The sequence below is a fragment of the Dryobates pubescens genome, chromosome 2 (assembly GCF_014839835.1).
Source record: "Dryobates pubescens isolate bDryPub1 chromosome 2, bDryPub1.pri, whole genome shotgun sequence".
In the NCBI taxonomy this organism is placed as follows: Eukaryota; Metazoa; Chordata; class Aves; order Piciformes; family Picidae; genus Dryobates; species Dryobates pubescens.
In genome coordinates, this window is record NC_071613.1 from 34,671,996 (window position 1) to 34,691,559 (window position 19,564).

General features: G+C 37.9%; 1 protein-coding gene across 1 annotated transcript in view; it reads left to right on the forward strand.

Moving 5' to 3' along the window:
• The window catches only part of LRP2 (LDL receptor related protein 2), a 122,398-nt gene that overhangs the window by 71,145 nt on the left and 31,689 nt on the right, over nt 1–19,564 (forward strand). Inside the window, exons 37-52 of the mRNA XM_054174800.1 lie at nt 388–627; nt 743–931; nt 1,883–2,803; nt 3,327–3,492; nt 4,318–4,476; nt 6,586–6,875; nt 8,168–8,371; nt 8,763–9,005; nt 10,493–10,618; nt 12,276–12,395; nt 13,241–13,372; nt 14,825–15,026; nt 15,376–15,671; nt 16,148–16,664; nt 18,399–18,551; nt 19,025–19,195. Coding sequence (XP_054030775.1) covers nt 388–627; nt 743–931; nt 1,883–2,803; nt 3,327–3,492; nt 4,318–4,476; nt 6,586–6,875; nt 8,168–8,371; nt 8,763–9,005; nt 10,493–10,618; nt 12,276–12,395; nt 13,241–13,372; nt 14,825–15,026; nt 15,376–15,671; nt 16,148–16,664; nt 18,399–18,551; nt 19,025–19,195 — 4,129 coding nt within the window. The remainder of the gene's footprint in view (nt 1–387; nt 628–742; nt 932–1,882; nt 2,804–3,326; nt 3,493–4,317; nt 4,477–6,585; nt 6,876–8,167; nt 8,372–8,762; nt 9,006–10,492; nt 10,619–12,275; nt 12,396–13,240; nt 13,373–14,824; nt 15,027–15,375; nt 15,672–16,147; nt 16,665–18,398; nt 18,552–19,024; nt 19,196–19,564) is intronic.

A 19,564-nucleotide genomic window follows, 5' to 3' on the forward strand; every position in this document is an offset into this window, starting at 1 on the left:
TCTTGCAAAGGAAATGGTTTAATTAAGGTTTTGGGAAAAGACAGAAGTGTCTTACTTAGTTTTTGTAAAAAGTTGTTCCACAATCCAGTTAAGGCATCAATTGGCACACGTAGTTTTAGTAAAATACTATCAATGCATTTTTGGCTAAATAAATTTTGTTACACTGGCTTCAGGTTTATATACCTGTTTTACCTGATTCTTGGCTTCATTGATCTTAAATGATAAGACAGCAGCAAATCCATTGCTAAAGCGTATGTGCTAAAATGTACAGTTTCTTTTCGTCAACATGTTGTTAAGTCTGCAAGCATAGAATTTGGTTATGCACTTGTGGGAGTCTGTGATGATACAGTTCAGTTTTTTATGTCTTGCCATGTGTGTCTTTCACAGATTCTGCTGGTTCTGCAAATGGCTGCAGTAATAATATTGGAGTTTGCCAGCAGCTTTGCCTCCCTTTACCTGGTGGATTATTCTCCTGTGCTTGTGCTACTGGCTTTCAGCTAAACCCTGATAACAGAACCTGTTCCCCATACAGTTCATTTGTAGTTGTTTCTATGCTTTCTGCAATCAAAGGATTTAGTTTAGAGACAACTGATCACTCTGAAGCCATGGTGCCATTGGCTGGAAGAGGTATGTGAGTCTTATAGTGCCTAACATTTTGGCATTTCTTGCTGGCATAGCACATGTTTTAATTAAGTTGGTTTATATCAAAGATAATGAGTTACTACTTTTAAAAATATTTCAGGGCGAAATGCACTTCATGTGGATGTTCACATGCCGTCTGGTTTCATTTACTGGTGTGACTTCAGCAGCACAGTCTCTTCTCAGAATGCAATACGCAAAATTAAACCTGATGGTTCTTATTTTAGAAATGTTGTTACAAATGGAATAGGACGAAACGGGATCCGTGGCATTGCAATTGACTGGGTAGCAGGTAAGCACAGCTGAATTCAGGAGAATGTTATTCTTTACAGATAGTAAAATTTTCAGACTAGCAGGAATGTATCCTAGTGGAACTATTTTGAATGGAAGCCCTGTGGTTCTAGCTTGTGTGTCTGTGGACTGGAAGTGGTGAATGGCTCTTATGTTTATATATACATGTGTAAAAATGGAAGTTTATCAGAGTAGGTGTATAGAAACTTTTCACTCATTATATTTTAAAAATTTGTTATAAGTTTGTGCGTTTGTGTATTCGTAGTACCTGTTACTAGACTTTACTACCATAGTGAAAAACATGTACAGTGAAGTGAGCATGAAGGTTGTCTGAGGACATTGTTAACAAAAAAGAAGGACTCTCCATCTACCCTCAGACTGCTTTGTACAAACCCTAAAAACTACAATGAAAAGAAAAGCGGGGGCGGGGGGGTGGGGGAGAAGCAGTATAATTCCTTTTATTTGAAATTTAATTTCCCCACTTATACTTTCTGTTCCTATTTAAATGTGTGAGGAATCAATTACAATATTAACTGTTCATAAAGTGTTCATCAGCTCTAAGTACATGACCATTGCCATTAACACCTTTGTTTTATACATACATTGCAAAAGTTCTTCTATTGACTGATGTGCTTATTAGGGTGAGTTTTAAAACAATTGTCTCCTGTATACACTTTAGTTACTCTATAAAGTGCAGCAGCATGGACTTTGTAGGCAAGACAAAGGCTTAGATTAAAAAAAAATAATCAACTGACTACTGTCAGTTTGGGTGTCTTCTTTCTCATTTCTCAAAGTGTAGGCAAATACCTTATGCCTCCAACTACTGAGGAGTTTATGGATATTCATATTATGGTTCAGTATTGTATTGGCTCATGCTTCTCAAGTGTTGATGCTATATATTAATGTTTGGTGCTTTTCTCTGTCTTTTTGTATTTTTTTTATTCAAATACAGGAAATCTTTATTTTACAAATGCATTCCTGACAGAGACTTTTATAGAAGTTTTGCGTTTAAACACAACTTACCGCCGTGTTCTGCTTAAAACTACCATAGATATGCCAAGGCACATAGTAGTCGACCCAAAAAACAGGTATCTGTTCTGGGCAGATTATGGGCAAAATCCGAAGATCGAACGTGCATTTCTTGACTGCACCAACAGAACAGTTCTTGTCTCTGAGGGTATTGTTACACCTCGTGGGTTGGCTGTAGATCACAGCAATGGCTACATTTACTGGGTGGATGATTCCTTAGATATGATTGCAAGAATTCAGCCTGCTGGTGGTGATATTGAAATTGTGCGTTATGGCAGTCGCTATCCAACTCCTTATGGTATCACTGTCTTTGGAAATTCTATGATCTGGGTGGATCGGAACCTGAAAAAAATCTTCCAAGCCAGCAAGGAGCCAGGCAATACTGATCAGCCAACTGTAATACGAGACAACATTAATTGGCTAAGGGATGTTACCATTTACAACAGTAATTTCCAGTCACGTTCACCCCTTGATGTCAACAACAATCCTTGTTTGGACAATAACGGAGGCTGTTCTCATCTGTGTTTTGCCCTGCCTGACGTGCAGACACCCAAATGTGGCTGTGCTTTTGGAACACTAGGCAGTGATGGCAAGAGATGTTCCATTTCAACTGATGATTACCTGATTTTTGCTCTTGAGAATGCACTCAGAAGTATCCACCTAGATCCTGAAAATCACAGTCCTCCCTTCCGCACAGTCAATGTGTTAAGAACTGCAGTGGCTCTGGATTTTGACAGCATAAACAACCGAATATATTTTACACAAAGTTATCCTTCAGGGACAGGAAGGATCAGTTATGTTAGTATTTACTCAGGAACTGGCTCTCCAACTGTAGTTGCATCTGGTAAGTGCTCTGAAATGTGATACAAAGTATTTGGATATTGAAAAAAATTGACTGCAGCACCTATTACTAGCTCAGTGGATATTTTTATGCTAATAGTCAAGGAAGACTATTTAGTTAACATAGTTAATGAAATTCTCCTGTTGATCCTTGTTCTCCCTGAGCTTCTTATTTCATCTTGATCACAGTAAAATGGAAAGATAAAACTGGTTAAATATTATTATATGCACAAAATTGTATGTAATAAATTATAGCTATTAATTAATATAGAGTGAGGGATGATTCCTCCTTCTTGGAGAACAGCAACCAGAGCTTTAGTCTATGTGAGGAAAAGGTTTTTGCAACCCTACTGCATACACAGGACTGCCTGGGTCCTTAGTGTCAGCTCTTCAGATTTTTAAATGGACCCATTTGTATTGGTCCCAGTGGCATTTCAAAGAGATTGGTCTTGCCATATTAGAATAGGTATTACATTATCTCAGGAAATTGTATTAAACTTGTGTGTATTTGCTTGCATGTATCTAAGACCTGGGGACTCCAGATGGCATAGCCTTTGACTGGATCAACAACAGAGTTTATTACAGTGACTATCTCAATCAGACTATCAGCTCAATGGCTGTGGATGGATCTAACCGCACAGTCATTGCCCGGGTTCCACGACCAAGAGCCATTGTTTTAGATCCCTGCAGAGGGTATGTGTTGCACTTTGTACACTTTATTTCAACTCCATGTGAAACTGCAATTTAGACTTAGATGAAGAATGCCAGATAATTCCTGTTTGAGGCCTAAGTTCCAGTTTTGCCTAACCATTCTAGATCAACTCCTCAGGTGTAAATTTTCTAAGCTGATGTCAGCCTCAGAGATTTTGGGGTTTTTTTCTAAGATTTTTGGAACATTTATGTATATGTAGTGCATGAGGCTCTACTTAGTGAGGATTGGAGCCAGATACTACGGATAAATGTGAACAATGTTCAAAGAAGTTGTTTGTCAAGCAACTAACCATCCTTCATTTACTGTGCAAGGCAGAAAAACAAAGGGTACTTTTTGAAACCAAGATTTCTTCAAGCATATATCATGATAATCAGATAGCACAGACGTCAAGAGATCTTTATTTAGAGTCTTATGCAATCTTTCCCTTTTTCTGTTGTATGTCATGAGGCCTCACAAGAATTCAGTACCAAAACATTCAGTGAGAAACTGGGGACTTTACTGTGTTAACTGTATTTCACTACTAATTATACTGTATTTCAAATGAAAAAGGTAAGAAAGAGATTAACTGACTACTGGACTCTCATGGGTGCTGGAAAAACTTTTCTGAAGTTCACTCCAGTGGACCCCATGATCCCTGCTAGAAGACTCCTTTGTCAATGTGGGTCAAAACAACTTCTTAATCTATTTTCCACTAGTTTTGTACTGCACAATTCAGTGAGGGACACCAGGTTGGAAATACCCCAGCAAATAAGAGATTTGTGAGCTTTATTTGCTGAAAATAAATCTTGTAATCATGTTATTGACAGGTATATGTACTGGACTGACTGGAGTTCAAATGCTAAGATAGAACGAGCTACACTTGGAGGAAACTTCAGAACAGCTATTGTGAGCACTAATTTGGTGTGGCCAAATGGACTTACTCTGGACTATGAAGAGCAGCAGCTATACTGGGCTGATGCAAATCTGTATGTATTGATAACACACTTGCTGGTTTGCATTTACTTATTTTAAAAATAGATTTAGTATTTATTTTCCCTCATTTGTAAAACTTGTTCCCCCCGCCGTCCCCTCCCCCGGTGTTTCAATTGAATGTGTTACTTTGTGATACAGGATGTTGAGTTATTTAATAGCAAGGCCATGTCAAGTCATAAGATTTATGTGGCTCTATTGTGCCATACAAAGTTTCATTATGCCATGGTGTGGATTTATTCCACTGCTTTATGACATTTGTACCCTCTGGCAGTTTGTTCATCTTCTCTAAGTGTCTTCTCTAACAAACAGAATTCCAGTGGACATTTTACATCATTCATTGCTTGTGATTAATGCCTATAACCTGCGAAATATGGCATGATGTTCTTGCTGTTGCCTACTAGACAGAGCTCTACACTTTATGCCACCAGAATTTCTATTGTCAGCAGAAAAGTTTTTAAAAGTAATTTAGTTTGTATCCTTTCAAATTCACTCATGGTCTCAGAGAAATCACTGCAGCAGTCAGACAGTTCCCCTCTGGTTCCTTCAGCATAGCAGGTTTTTTGCAGGCTTATCATTTGCTATGACAGAAAAATGACATCTGTTATGTAATAACTCTTATGGTCTGTGCCTCTGTTGGCTCCCCTATTTTAAGGGGAATGCAGGATGTCAAGTGAGACATCACCTTTTCTCTTTCAAACCCTATTTAATGGAAGTAGGGGAGCATATGACTAAACAGTATGAAGCCTTCTTTATTCTGGCATTCATGGGGAGAGCCTTTACCCCTTCAGATTCAGCTTTTCCCTTTCTACTAGTGATGATGAAGTAGGAGAGCTGTTCAGCTCTGAGAAATTTATCTGCTCGTTTTCACTCATTGGCTGTTTCTATTTTTCCTCAACCCACACTGGTAGTCTAGCAAGTGCGTTAAATACAATGGCAATAATTAAATATTCTCTCCAGTAGATTCTTAAACATACAGTTGCTTTGACGCTAGATAAAACAAGTTTACGTGATTTTCTTACCTACTAATGCTAAGTTCCTGGAGTGTTTCTGTGAGGACTCTTTTGGGAGCTTGGCCCAAAGGGTGGACCTTCTTCTTGGTGTCTCAAACAATGTTTGGTCCTTCTAACTTCACAGGCAAGAGTATTGGCCATACTCTGATGAACAAGGAGAGAAGCTGCTAGCTACCGGATATGCTGTTTTCAGTCCCACAGTTTCCTCATCCTACCCTCTAAAGAGCAATTCTAGGATTCTTAATAGCTCCTTTTCAGAAGTGTGTGCATGAAAGATGCCACTGCTTTTTAGAGAATTATTCTGTTCCAGTGATGTTGCATAAACACTGCTCTGCTTCTTAGGCATTATGCCTTTGTCCATAAACATACACACTGCCTGCTCTTTAGATATGAGTATGAAGAGCAGCACAGTTGGACGATTCCATACTTGATGGAGCAGAGACATCTGAAGTGGTTTCTTTCTATCACTAAATGATTGGCAGTCTTTCCATGTAAACATTACAGTATGACTGAACAGCAAGGTGCTGGGAGCTGGAGGCAAAGAACAGCTTTTATCCGTACTCTTTCTTGTTCATATGTCATAGTTATTACATATTAGAACTGTTTTTCCCTCCTGTATTCGTCTGTGAGAAATAGCAGAAAATGCATGTTTACAGTCTAGTAACTTTGCTTGTATTTCCTCATGGTGTAAATTTGCATCTGCTGAAGATAAAACTGAAACAAAAACATGTCCTATTTCATGGGATTATTGGTTTTCTCTTGATACAAGAAGTCATTAACATCATATTGATTCAAAAAATGTATTGGGAACTTTTTGCATTGTTTTCAGTAACATAGTTGTTTAAACATTTCTATACTCAGCTCAGTTACTTCCAGTACATTACTGTGGCAGTATTAAGAGCTGCTACTCTGCATCCCTCTTGAAGTCACCGATTAGAAAATTCTAGTTTTAAACTTGTGAAAGCACCCTGTATATTTGTGCACTTTACTGAAGTGCTGGATACTAGTTGCTAGACAAGTTAAGGTATAGCTTTATACACGTAGGTTAAGACTTCTTTCCTTTAAGATGTAATAATTCCTTTGTTATTTTAGGCAGAAGATTGAGCGATGTACCCTCACTGGTACAAATCGTGAGGTAATTGTTAGTACTGCTCTGCATCCATTTGCAATGACACTGTTTGATCAGCACATATATTGGACAGACTGGAACACACGAAGCATTTACCGAGCTAATAAGTATGACGGTTCAGATCAGATAGTAATGATCATGAATCTTCCACAAAGACCAATGGATATTCATGTTTGGGCGAAAAGTAAGCAGCAGCAGTGTACCAACCCTTGCAACCAGTTCAATGGTGGCTGTAGTCACATCTGTGCACCAGGTATGCTCTTATAACTTAATGACTGTAAGCTGTTACTGTTGCATGTATTTGAATTCATAGTATAACAATTTTAGTCACATGGGAACCACTGAAATATTTCTTAGTGTTCCTAAATGTTTAATATTTATGTTATTTATAAATACATTCAAAATTATTGCCCTTCAAGGTCACGGTATTTTGCCAGTGCACCTCAGGATTACATCTGAGAATCCTCACAAATAAAAATGATGTGTTTCTCTAATTTAAACTAAAGCATTGTTTTCTGTGTTTGTAGCTTTTCTTTCCTCTGGAATGACACATGAAGTGAGCTCTGTAGCATATGGTTATCTTAGGAGTATGTACTGATATGCTGCATACTGAGCAGATGTTTCCTACCACATACTTAAAAAATCTTGGTGGTCATTATTTATTTGTCACATGATACGGTGAAATAATTTGGGAAATCTTTCCCTAATGTTTAATTTCTTAAATAAACACTCCTAGTGCCTCGTTTTAAATGTTGGCCAATTCCTAAGAAGATAGCACAAATCAGTTTCTGTCTGCACTGTGGGGTGATTGCCTTTCTGAGTCATGGATTTCAGAAACACGCTAAGTATCATCAGATGTATGTTGTGGTGAGACCCGAGTGACATAAGTGTCCTGTTTCATATTTCTCCTTGTGTGTGTAAGGAGAAAGGCAAAGTGCTCTAACAGGTCACCAGTCCACATGGCTAAGAAACCAGAATGACAGTATAGCCCAAAACTTATACTTGTTACAGAGCTGTTTCATGTGTCGTGGATTTTTGGAAGTTAGGGTCATTGACTTTCAAAACCTCATTCAGTGACTGCTTTCATTTGTAGCAACTTAGATGCCTTTAAAAAAATTCTGTCTTGTCTGAAAACAACTCAAATTTCTCACTGATTTTTAGAAGAGGAGTTAGTGTAGTGCAAGGAAGTTTTGAAAACCTTGTTTTGATTTTGAGGGTGTAGTTCTAATTTTGCTGCATTTGGAAACTCTTGGACCAACATGCAAATATTAAGGTACTCCAAGTTCTCAGTTCCTCTGTTGAACTCTGAAATAACTCTTGTTGGTTTTAATGGGTTTGCACATACTTAGCTGAGATAAAAGTCTGGTTAAGTTGCCATTTCTATCTAAGCAGATAGACCTTACAGAAGTTGTGAGAATTTCATTGCCTTTTCCAGTATTACAGCTATGAACAGTTTCATAAAAGCCTTGTCTAAAGCACCCTTTGTTTTTTCTTCTCTCCCCTTCCCTCCCCCTGCTTTGTTCTAACTGTCAAACATGAATTTAGGTCCCGCTGGTGCAGAATGTCAGTGCCCCTCTGAAGGTCGCTGGTATTTAGCCAATAATAACAAGCACTGTATTGTGGATAATGGTACCAGGTGCGACACTGGTTTCTTCACTTGCCTTAATGGGCATTGTATCTCTGAGCGATGGAAATGCGACAATGACAATGACTGTGGTGATGGCAGTGATGAGTTGGAAAGTGTGTGTGGTAAGCATTTGAAATAACTGCATGAGGAAGTGATGTGTACTTTGTCTTGTTTGCACTGTATTCTCTGTCACTTTTGTGGCTTTATGATCATAGATCTTCTGGGTGTAGTTTGGAAAGGATCCCTTCCTTGCTCAGACTCAAGGTCTGAATGACTACTGATTTACTCTAGAATCCAAAAGCTCTGTATTGAATTTTTACCATGTAAAGCCAATTTCTACTTTGTTTAATTCAAATGTATATTTTACATTTCATGCAGTCCGTTTTGCAGCTGTGTTTGCCCTGGCAGGTAAAAATGTGCTTTTACTTTTTACTTAGTCAAAGAACTTAGATTACATTTTTTTATCTGTGCTTTTTTTTTTTTTTTTAAATAATCTTTTTTTATTTCCTGCAGCTTTCCATACTTGTCAGCCAACAGCTTTTACCTGTGGTAATGGGCGATGTGTGCCCTATCATTACCGCTGTGATCACTACAATGACTGTGGAGATAATAGCGATGAGGCTGGCTGCTTGTTCCGAACCTGTGACTCCCACACAGAATTTACTTGTAATAATGGCAGATGTATCTCTCTTCAGTACGTCTGTAATGGAGTAAACAACTGTTATGATAATGGCACATCAGATGAGAGAAATTGCCGTAAGTTGCTCCTAATTACCCATTGCTTATCTCAGTGTAACTCTTTAGACCAAAGAAGAGCCAAATATGTTTGTCTGTGAAGAACTGGGAGGAAAGGAGGGGAGGAAGGCAAAGAGGATAAAAGATTTCTTTATTTACATTACATTTTCGTTGTTATTTGAGGCAAATAGGATTGTTAAAAGATGTTCTGGAGTACCTCAGGATATTACATAATAGCCATTGCTTGAAATAGTTTGCCTTGATGCAACAAATGCTCATGCAGTGCTTCATGTTAGGTCTTGTGAGTAATCCCATGTACTTCAAAAAAGATTACTTTGTATGAATGGGATGCTGCAGGGCATATATTTTTGCAGGATTATGCTGGAGTTTGACAGTGGGTTTTAACTTTGTGTCATGCTACATTAATTATACTAGATTGAATCATCGAGAGTGTGTATTCTCACTCTTACACTGAAATGGCTTATATTTTTTCTGTTTAAAATTATATGCCATATAGCTCTCAAAAAGTTATCAGTTACATTTTTTTTCCTTAAGACATAAACTGTGATTAGTTCAACATTGACTGCTATGGCAGTTAATCAAACTAATCATGTCTTTGCACTAAGATTATATTCTTCAGTAGAAAATTTATATCTGGAGCCAGAGAAATTGATCAAAATGGATTTATACATATGTTTTCTTTTTACATTTTTGTGTGTACACTGATTTTTTTTTTAAAGATATCTTATTTGTGACTTTAAAAAAAAATATTTATGTGGAATCTGAATATTCAAAGTTCCTGTTCTATTAGTCATTTGTAGTAGGTTTGATGGTTTGTATAATACCAGCTGGTTGCAGATGCAAGCATTACAGCATGAATCATATCACTTTACCTCACGCTCAAAGACTGGCATGTATTTCTTTGATCTTGATGTTTTTTTTGTTGTGGATTTTTGTGTAGGAGAAGGGTTGTATTTTGATAGCTTTGGAACAGCTATGTTTGGTCTCTGACTTACAAAAGAATGTAAACATCTTGTAACTGAAGGGAGAAACTTAGCAGAATTTGGTTGGACGTGTTAGAATATTGGTTTGTTATTTTAACCTGTTGTATGCCTTCATTACACACATGCCAGTAGAAAATAACCAATTAAGATGTGACACACATGCCTTCTGATAGAGTATATAACTTTGCTGCGTAACATAATAAATGTCTTCGCCTGCTAACATCTTGGCCTGGAAGCTGTGCTCTAGGGTGATCAAACTCCTACACCTATGTCACAACATTGTGGTTTGTTCTTTTTTTTTCTTTTTCTTTTAAATTTAATAAAAGCAATTGTCTAATTGTTTCCATGTAACAGAAGCAGAGTGAGTGCACTTTAACAAGTGAGTGACATCATACTCTCTTTAAACTTTTTTTGTTTCATATATATCTTTCAATGAGATACAGGGTAACAATATTAGAAAAAGCTCTAAAGAACTTCTGCATTTTATTTCCTCCCTCCTCAAAGCTGACCGCACGTGCCAGTCTGGTTTTACAAAATGTCAAAGCACAAATATTTGCATTCCTCGAACATATCTGTGTGATGGTGATAATGACTGTGGAGATATGAGTGATGAGAGCCCTACTCACTGTGGTAAGTTAATAGGGCCTTGCTTACATTTCTTGTACATCAGTAATTTATTCCACTGCTCTACCTTGGACATAACTCCTACAGTTCACAAAACATCTCTCGTAATCCCATGGAGCTATAAGGTATATGCATTGCATTATAAGCTCTCAGTGATCTAAATTACACTTTTATCTAATAAAAAAGATTATCCTTTTTTCATCATTTTTATACAGCATTTAAGGGATCATTCTTTTTGCTTGTTTTTCTCTGTATCCTTTATGGTTTTACAAGGTAACTGGTACTTGTGTTATAGGCAGTTGGCTTTTTCTGGAACTTTATTAGAAGGACAAATACTCTAATATTGCATGCAGTCTTAAATATAATTTCTCTTAGCTCTTGCATGTAGCTATGTATGTTTTAACATGTGACTCACTATTCCTTGTAGCTTCCAGTTAGTGTATAAAAGCATCTAGTTTTCAATCAGCTTATCTTTCCTGGTACAGACATTCTCATTAGGTAGCAGTTAGGTAGTACTTTTCCCATACAAACTGATTGAAAACATTTTATAAAACATGATAGATATTTTCAGATAAAGATTGATTTTTAGTATTACCCAAGTGGATTATTCTGCTTTCACTCATTTTCCTAAAGATTGCCTTGAATTAACTATGTCACAATTTTTCTAAAATATGGATTCAACTTTTCTAGTCAGAACATGGCAACTTTTATCTACGGACACCTACATGTCAAAAATACGTGGCTATATATACAGACACAGTGACTCCTCTGTTGTTGCTGGAAGGTGTGCTTTGTCCTTTCTACAGTTCTATGTCCCAGCAGCACTGATTAATTACTTAAATTGAAAAGCAGTGAAGGGCAAGAAAGAGGGAGAGAAAAGGAGAATTGGATATGAAAGAAGCCCCAGGACATTAATGAGAAATATGTTAATTTGCTTTGATTTCCTTTATTAAAGGCACATAAATGAGCAAGTTAGAAGGTCAGACTGAGTCCTTTTTGGTATCTTGAAACCATCAGAGGGTACAGGAAAGTATCAGTAACTACTGAGGAAATGATCAAACCCACTATACATGCCAGGATATAGGGCCTCAGTCAAAGTGCAGAAGGAAAATTTGGAGAGTGCTTAGCTAGAACTATTCAGTATTGCAATTTGTTCTTAGCTGACATTAAGAAAACATTCCTAACTGCAAGTGAAGAAAGGTCAATGGGAGAAAAGTGTTATCTAAAATGAAGTATCACTCACTCACTGCAGATTTTGATTCCTGGTAAAGCACAGTCTGCTACTGCCTGGTTTGGGCACTGGAGATATGAAAATATTGAACTGTGGTCACTTTCTTGTGCACAAATCTCTAGTATAAACATAGAAAATATTTACAGTGGCTGTGTACAATCCAACTTCCAGGGCAAACTTTGTCTACTTATTAGCTGATACATATATCCAAGGAGAGAACTAAAACCCATTTTTGGCATACAGAAACCAAGCTAGTTTGTAGAGTGAACTCTTTGTAGATAGGCTGTGAAAAGACATCCTTCCTAGCATAATTTTTTCTCTTTCTTTTTTGGGGTCTGTAATATATTTACATAACATGGACTCAAAAGCAACTTAAAACAAGTTGGAAAGGTAACAGAAAGAAAGAAGTCATACATAGGTTTTTTCTTCCAGTCTCACTGACTTGCACAAATAATGAATTTCGTTGTACATCGGGACGTTGTATTCCTGCTCATTGGTACTGTGATCAAGGAATAGACTGTGCAGATGGCTCTGATGAACCTGCCTCTTGTGGTAAGTTTCCAGTCAGAAGATACAAAATGATAGGTTATGGGAAATCAGTAGTTTCTCCTGTACACAGAAGCTTGAATCCATGCTGGATGGAAAAGAAATGTCTTCTGAAATTTATTCACTGACTCTAAATCATCTGAGTCTTAAATACTTTATAATTGTACTTACATACTTAATATTTAAGTCTTAAATACTTAAAGCAGTGTATCTGATAGGAAAGCTTTTAATTGCTACAATTGTTTGCTCTTAATGTAATTATGCTTAATGTATAACTTCTTGGGTTTTGTTACGACTGTGTTGATGGTAAATCAAATGACATAAAGTATCAATTATTTTGATATTGTTTTGAATGTAAAACCAGATATCTTGCTGTGCAAAACTGGGCATGTAATATTGCATTTGGGGGAAAAAAGAATGTGGGATACAAAGGAACATTGTTGACAATATGAAGTAGGGTGTCATAGGAGTACCATAAGCAAATCCCTTGTGTATTATAGAAACTGGTGGTAATAAGCAGCAGAGGAGGGAATAAGGTGAAAAGAAGCCAGGGAGGAATAGGATGGTCTAACTGAAGTAACTGAGAATATATTACCACAGAGTTGGCATAACACAAAGCAGAACAGATTCTTCTATGATTTAAGCAGGACTGATAGTTCACTTTGCACATTGTTGGAGTTGCACTTTCAGCTTAAGAAAATGTCTTGCAGCTTTTATCATAACTGTCTTGCACTTAAGCTTCTATTTTACATCTCAGTATCATAAGATTCTCCCTAAAATACTCATCTCAGTAGATTTTCATGGCAGTGCAGCTTAGTTTAACAAGCATAGTGATTATGTTCATTTTCAAGTGCCCCAAGTGAGGACTTGTTCACATGACCAGTTCACGTGTGATGATGGCAGATGTATCCCAGCCACATGGATCTGTGATGGTGATAATGACTGTGGTGATATGAGTGATGAGGATCAAAGACATAATTGTGGTAAGTAGTTAATGTAAATAGATACTGCACCTTCTCTGTCCTGCAGGCATTTTTGGTGGGTTCTTTGTTCTCCAAACTCCCACCCTCTTGACAGTTTTTCTATCCATACTGGTGCACATTAAGCATGAGGTACACTCTTCCTTGTCCTGGTTTCAGCTAGGATAGTTAATTTTCTTCCTAGTAGTTGGTAGACTGCTGTGGTTTGGGTTTAGCATGAGAATAATCCTGATAACACATTGATGTTCTACTTGTTGCTAAGTCAAGGACTTTACAGCTTCTCATATTGCCCTGCCAGTGAGTAGGCTGGGGGTGCACAAGAAACTGGAAGGAGACGCAGCCAGGACAGTTGACCCAAACTGACCACAAGGAATATTCTATACCATATGACATCATGCTCATATGGGAAAGCTGGGGGAGGCACTGCTCGGAAACAGGCTGGACATCAGTTGGTTGGTGATGAGCAATAATTTTTCATTTTCATCCTTTGTTTCTATTAGTTTTCATTTTTCTATATTTTTGTTATTTTTCATTAAATTGCTTATTATTACTGTAATATTTTGATTATTAAACTGTTCTGTCAACCCATGAGTTTTCTTAGCTCTCCCCTATCACATTGGGTAGGTGGGTGGGAGAAATCAGTGAGTGGGTTTGTGGTGTTTAGTGGACAGCTGGGATTAAACCACAACATTTCTGTACCTTCACTTATATTGGATTGAATATTTTACTGCTGCTACTATTGCTTTAAAAAAGTTCTATTTTTTGCAATTATTCTTTTTTGGATTGTTGAGTTCAAACGGAGACATAATTAAGCTTGGTTGTTTGTATGTTCTAGGCAGCAATAGCAGCTTCAGTGGAGATGCTCCCTGATCATCACACACTACATCTTGTGCATATTAGTAGTGTCATGGTTATGGCATAATTTCTTTAAAAAAATGGTGAGCAAAATAAGTGTGGATGTTTAGAGGGTGAGCAAAAGGAAGAAAGTTCTCCAAGCCTGGTATTGCTCCTTGATTCTTTTAAAAGCAGCTTTATACACCTGCAGTTCTTGACCTTTTTGACTACAGTAGTGCTCCCTCTGTTCCCTGGAGCACAGAATACCTTGCAGAGAGCAGGTGATAGCTCCCAGAAAATGTGGCCAGGCACAAAAAAGCTTATACTGGGAATCCATCAAGATCAAGAGTTCTGCACATGCCAGCATTGCCTAAGGAATCCTAAATTGCTTTGGCTACCTGTCATCTTCCAAGAAGATCAAGGCTCAGTGAAAATTAGTGGGAATATGTATGAGTTTTGTCTATAAGAGGATACAGTGGTACCTACCTCTGCATGTGCAGCAGATCACGTCTCTATTGTGGAATATGGGTGGATATCCAGGCCATGTGTGGCAACGGGGTGGGGAGGGTGTTACACACGGAGAGTATAACTTGTGTGTCAGTTAACATGCTCTTCTTCCAGCAAACCGCAACTGTACCGCAGCAGAGTTCACATGTGTCAACAATCGACCCCCACTCAGGAGGTGCATTCCTCGGGCATGGATCTGTGATGGTGATGCTGACTGCGCTGATGCACTTGATGAACACCAGAACTGCACTCGAAGATCTTGCACAGCAAATGAATTTAGCTGTAGTAATGGCCTGTGCATCCGAAACACGTACAGGTTCGTAACTTCCTGAGCTGCTGCAGAAATTCTCAAAATTTGATAAAGTGAAAGTGCTAATTCAATCATTTTTTCACATGGTTTGCTCTCATGTACATCTGCATATTGTAAGGAAACTATCTGCTCTGCATTTATGTGTAAGTTTCAATTTGAAAATGCTCTGTGAATTTCTGTTAATATCCCAAGTGCTTGTCATTAGCATTCAGTCCTTTTATTGTGCCTCTTAGGATTACTCTGTTCAGTTCATAATACATACATGGAATACAGGCAAGACTCATAGGACCAGACTATAAAACCTGAACCTGATTTCTTCTTCCTCCATTTGAAAAACATGCTCATTTTTCCTCAGATGTGACAGGCGGAATGACTGTGGTGACAGCAGTGATGAAAGGGGATGCATCTATGAACCATGTCAACAGCACCAGTTTACTTGTCAAAATGGGCGCTGCATTTCCAAGGCCTACATCTGTGATGGGGATAATGACTGTGGTGATGAATCTGATGAGCTGGAACATCTCTGTAGTACACCAGAAGCGACCTGTGCTCCTCATCATTTTAAATGTGACAATGGAAACTGCATCGAAATGGTTAAAGTCTGCAATCGGTTGGATGATTGCTTAGATAATAGTGATGAAAAAGGATGTGGTATGTGTGGATTCATTTGTACTGTCTTATTACCATGCTTAGGGAGCTTTCAAAGAAATGGACACTAATTACAGTCATATCTCTTCCATGGTTGTCCCTCAGAGGGATTATAAGAAATATATATGTCTGATAATATGTTTTAATCACATAATCATTATTCTATACTGTTTTAGCAAATCATGACAATTAGCTAAATATAGTTCATACATTGTTATGTATGGCCCTTACACTTCCAAAATACATCATTTATAAGTGTGTACTTTGCACTCGCTATCCTTGATGACAGACTTCAAAGGCTCTAGATTAGGTAAGATTGGATTCTTCTCCTTGCTCCATTATTACAGCAGCCTAGATTCATATTCAGTGTTTTTAGGTGGGGCATCAGGGAGAGGGAGAAAGAGACAGTGCATTAGAAAGTGACTGCATTACATTCTGTGTGAGCTGTTTCCTTGAATAGAACTCCTTTCCTTACCCAGGTATAAATGAATGCAGTGACCCTTCAATCAGTGGATGTGATCATGACTGTACAGACACACATACAAGTTTCTACTGTTCTTGTCATCCTGGATACAAACTTATGTCTGATAAACGGACTTGTGATGATATTGATGAGTGCAATGAAACTCCATCAGTATGTAGCCAGATTTGTGAGAACACAGCTGGCTCCTACATCTGTAAGTGTGCCCCAGGCTATATCCGGGAGCCTGACGGAAAAAGTTGCCGGCAAAATAGTAATATCTCCCCATACCTTATTTTTAGCAACCGTTACTATCTGAGAAATCTCACAGCAGATGGCCAGTCTTACTCTCTCATTTTGCAAGGACTGAGAAATGTGGTGGCACTGGACTTTGACAGGGTCGAAAAGAGGTTGTACTGGATTGATGTGGGGAGGAAGGTCATTGAACGAATGTTCCTAAATGGAACAAATAAGGAGGCAGTGATAAGTGATGATGTGCCAAATGGTGAAGGTATCGCTGTTGACTGGGTTGGCAGGTAAGATAATTTATTTTCTGTCTTTTTAGGCTACTAAGGAAATGATGTGTGAGGGAGTTTGTCTTAGGATTTTTCTCCCATTTCATATGAAATTCCCAATGACTGCTGGAATAGCTTTGGATTGGAGATGCATCCTAATACAATGGCTCTAGAGTTGTTTGTCAAGATCTAATACATTGCATAACACTTTTGCTTAATTGCTTTCATATCTAGCATATCAAAGTTGTATCAGAGTTGCTCTCTCATCAGTAATAAAGCAGTGTGTATGACCCTTCGGGAAATCTTGTTAGGAAACTACTAATGAACAGACTAAGCAGGCAGGCGGGATGCTACATAAGTCTATGGGGTAGGGATTCTGAGCTTAGGCTCTTTATTCCTTTGCTAGCAGTCATTGAAGTTGGAATTCAGGCTTCACATTATGCATAAATAATATGTTACAACAACTAACCAGATAACTAGTAAGTAATAATAAACCTTATTGAAGTTTAGCCACTGTACTGATTTGAAGAGCATGTTTCTTGAAAAATACATCTTTAACTGACACTCAAACAATGTGATCCACATAATTTGCTGTAAGGAAGGACAGTATAAGGGTGAGGTAATTGGAAAGCAGTTAGCATTATAGTAATTTTTAAATTGCCTGCTATGGGTCAAAAAGATGTTTAATTTACTCCCACAGAAACACGCTCCTTATGTAGTGCCCTGTCTGCCAGTGTTCTTGGCTGGTTTTCATGAGATTTTGCTTTCTGGGTACAATACTATCAGTGTGAAAACTTTAAATAAGGTGGATCAGACTCTGAAAAATAATAAGAATAATTTAAAAAGTCACATTTGAAACTTAGATAAGAGTGTTTATATGAATATGCCAAAGTAGTAGTTTTCATTTTTAAACCTCTCAGTTTCTAAACTGAGTGATAATGCATGTTACCTGCAGATTCAAATGCTTTACGATTCATGGAGAGATGAGGAAAGAAAAACCTAATTTTAGCCAAACTAGTCCTTCTGCTCTATTACAAATACAGTTGCTGAACGATTTGAGCTGCTATTAGTCATGTCAGGCTATTTCTGGAATGGCCCAGTGGATGCTGGAGCTGACCAGCCTTACAGACAATTTCAGAGTAGCCTGCTATATTTTACTTAAATAATATTCCTTGGTTTTTTGCAGGCTTTTTAAAATAGTTGCTTCAGCTTCCATTATTTCTTTGGTTACATATATGTCTAATTCCTAGGCAAAGTAATAGAAGTGTTGGAATATTCTAGGTAAAGTTTAAATTGGGCAGTTGAACTGCTGCAGGAGTTCACAAAAGAGAACCTGGCAACTGTTCTACCTGTTTGATGAGAGCAGAAGTGGCAGCATGGAGCAGATGATGATTTTCTCCAGTGCTTTACAGGCCTGGTCACAGTCCATTACACTACATGTCTGTTTTCCAGTGTGTCTGCACTAGCTATTGTTGGTAGGAGAGGAAGGGAAGAGAAAGAAGGTTTAAGAATTTATAGGCAAATGGCATATTATTACTCAGTTGGGCAACTACAAGTTTGAATTTGGCACCAATAACTCTGGATGGAGAAATAGCAGGTGTGAAAAAGAGGAGTCTGGAGCATGGTGTAGAAGAGATATCAGTATAGTATGTGCATTCTGCCTTTACAGTAGAAATATTGCTTCTAGGAGAAAAAAACCTGACATTTACCAAAAGAAGTAAATCAGAGTAAATAAACTAACTCTTAACATTTCAGAAAATTGTACTGGGTGGATGCCTACAAAGATTGTCTCTATGTCTCTGAACTTGATGGAAGATTCCGGAAAAGACTGGTGGATCGGTGTGTGGATGCCAATAACACCTTCTGCTTTCAGAACCCCAGAGCAATTGTTGTTCATCCGAAATACGGGTATGACATTTCAAGAGTGCTTTTCCTTTCTTTTGCAAGTAGTTTTATACTGTCTCTGAAAACCTGAAATAGATTTTGGCTGCCCACACTTAGATTTATGTGGCATTAGATCTTAGTTGCAGGTTAGCAAAAGTAGTAGCTTGCCTTTTGTAGGTGTGTATGCAGGACTGTCTTTGAAAGTGCAATTTGCTTCCATGTGGATAAGGAAGTTTTGACTGCAGGGCTAAAATCATTGACAGAAGTGTGTGTGGTGTGATAGGTGATGGGGCTTCCAGTTACATTCTTTGAAGGCAACTGTGATCACAGAGTCTTCTGCTGTAGCAGTTAAAGTAGCAATATATTAAGTAGAAGTTACTTTCCTCAATCTCTGCTTCAGCTTTGTTTCAGGAAATACTATATTTGTGGTGTGACTTTTAATATTTGCTTCAGCATGTTTTTATTACAGTCCTAATGATAAGTATTTGCTTGAACAGACAGATTTACTGGACAGACTGGGCAGATCGAGCCTATATTGGACGAGCAGGCATGGATGGCAAGGAGAAGATGGTGATTATCTCTACAAAGTTAGAGTGGCCCAATGGACTTACCATAGATTACACCAATGACAAGCTCTACTGGGCAGACGCCCATCTAAATTACATTGAGTATGTATGCAAAGAATAATAAAACAGCTGAATAATTGCTTATGTCAGATTGCAGTTGTAGCATGTATAGATACTACAAGCATTGTAGGTATTTCTAACCACTGACTATAGGAAACCAGAGTCCAAAAGTCTGGAGTAGTAGGCAATATGAATCACCAGATGACACAATAGCCTAGTTCTTATATTTGCATCCTAGGACCCACTGGAAGTGGTCCAAAAATTATAGTAAAAAGATTCACAGTCTGTGCTTGAATATGTGACTTCGTTATATCTAGGTGTACAACCTGAATGAAAGTAATCTGATTCTGATTTTTGCCTGCAGGAAAGAGTTGAGCAGTAACTAAATTAGTTATATGCTAATAAAATAGT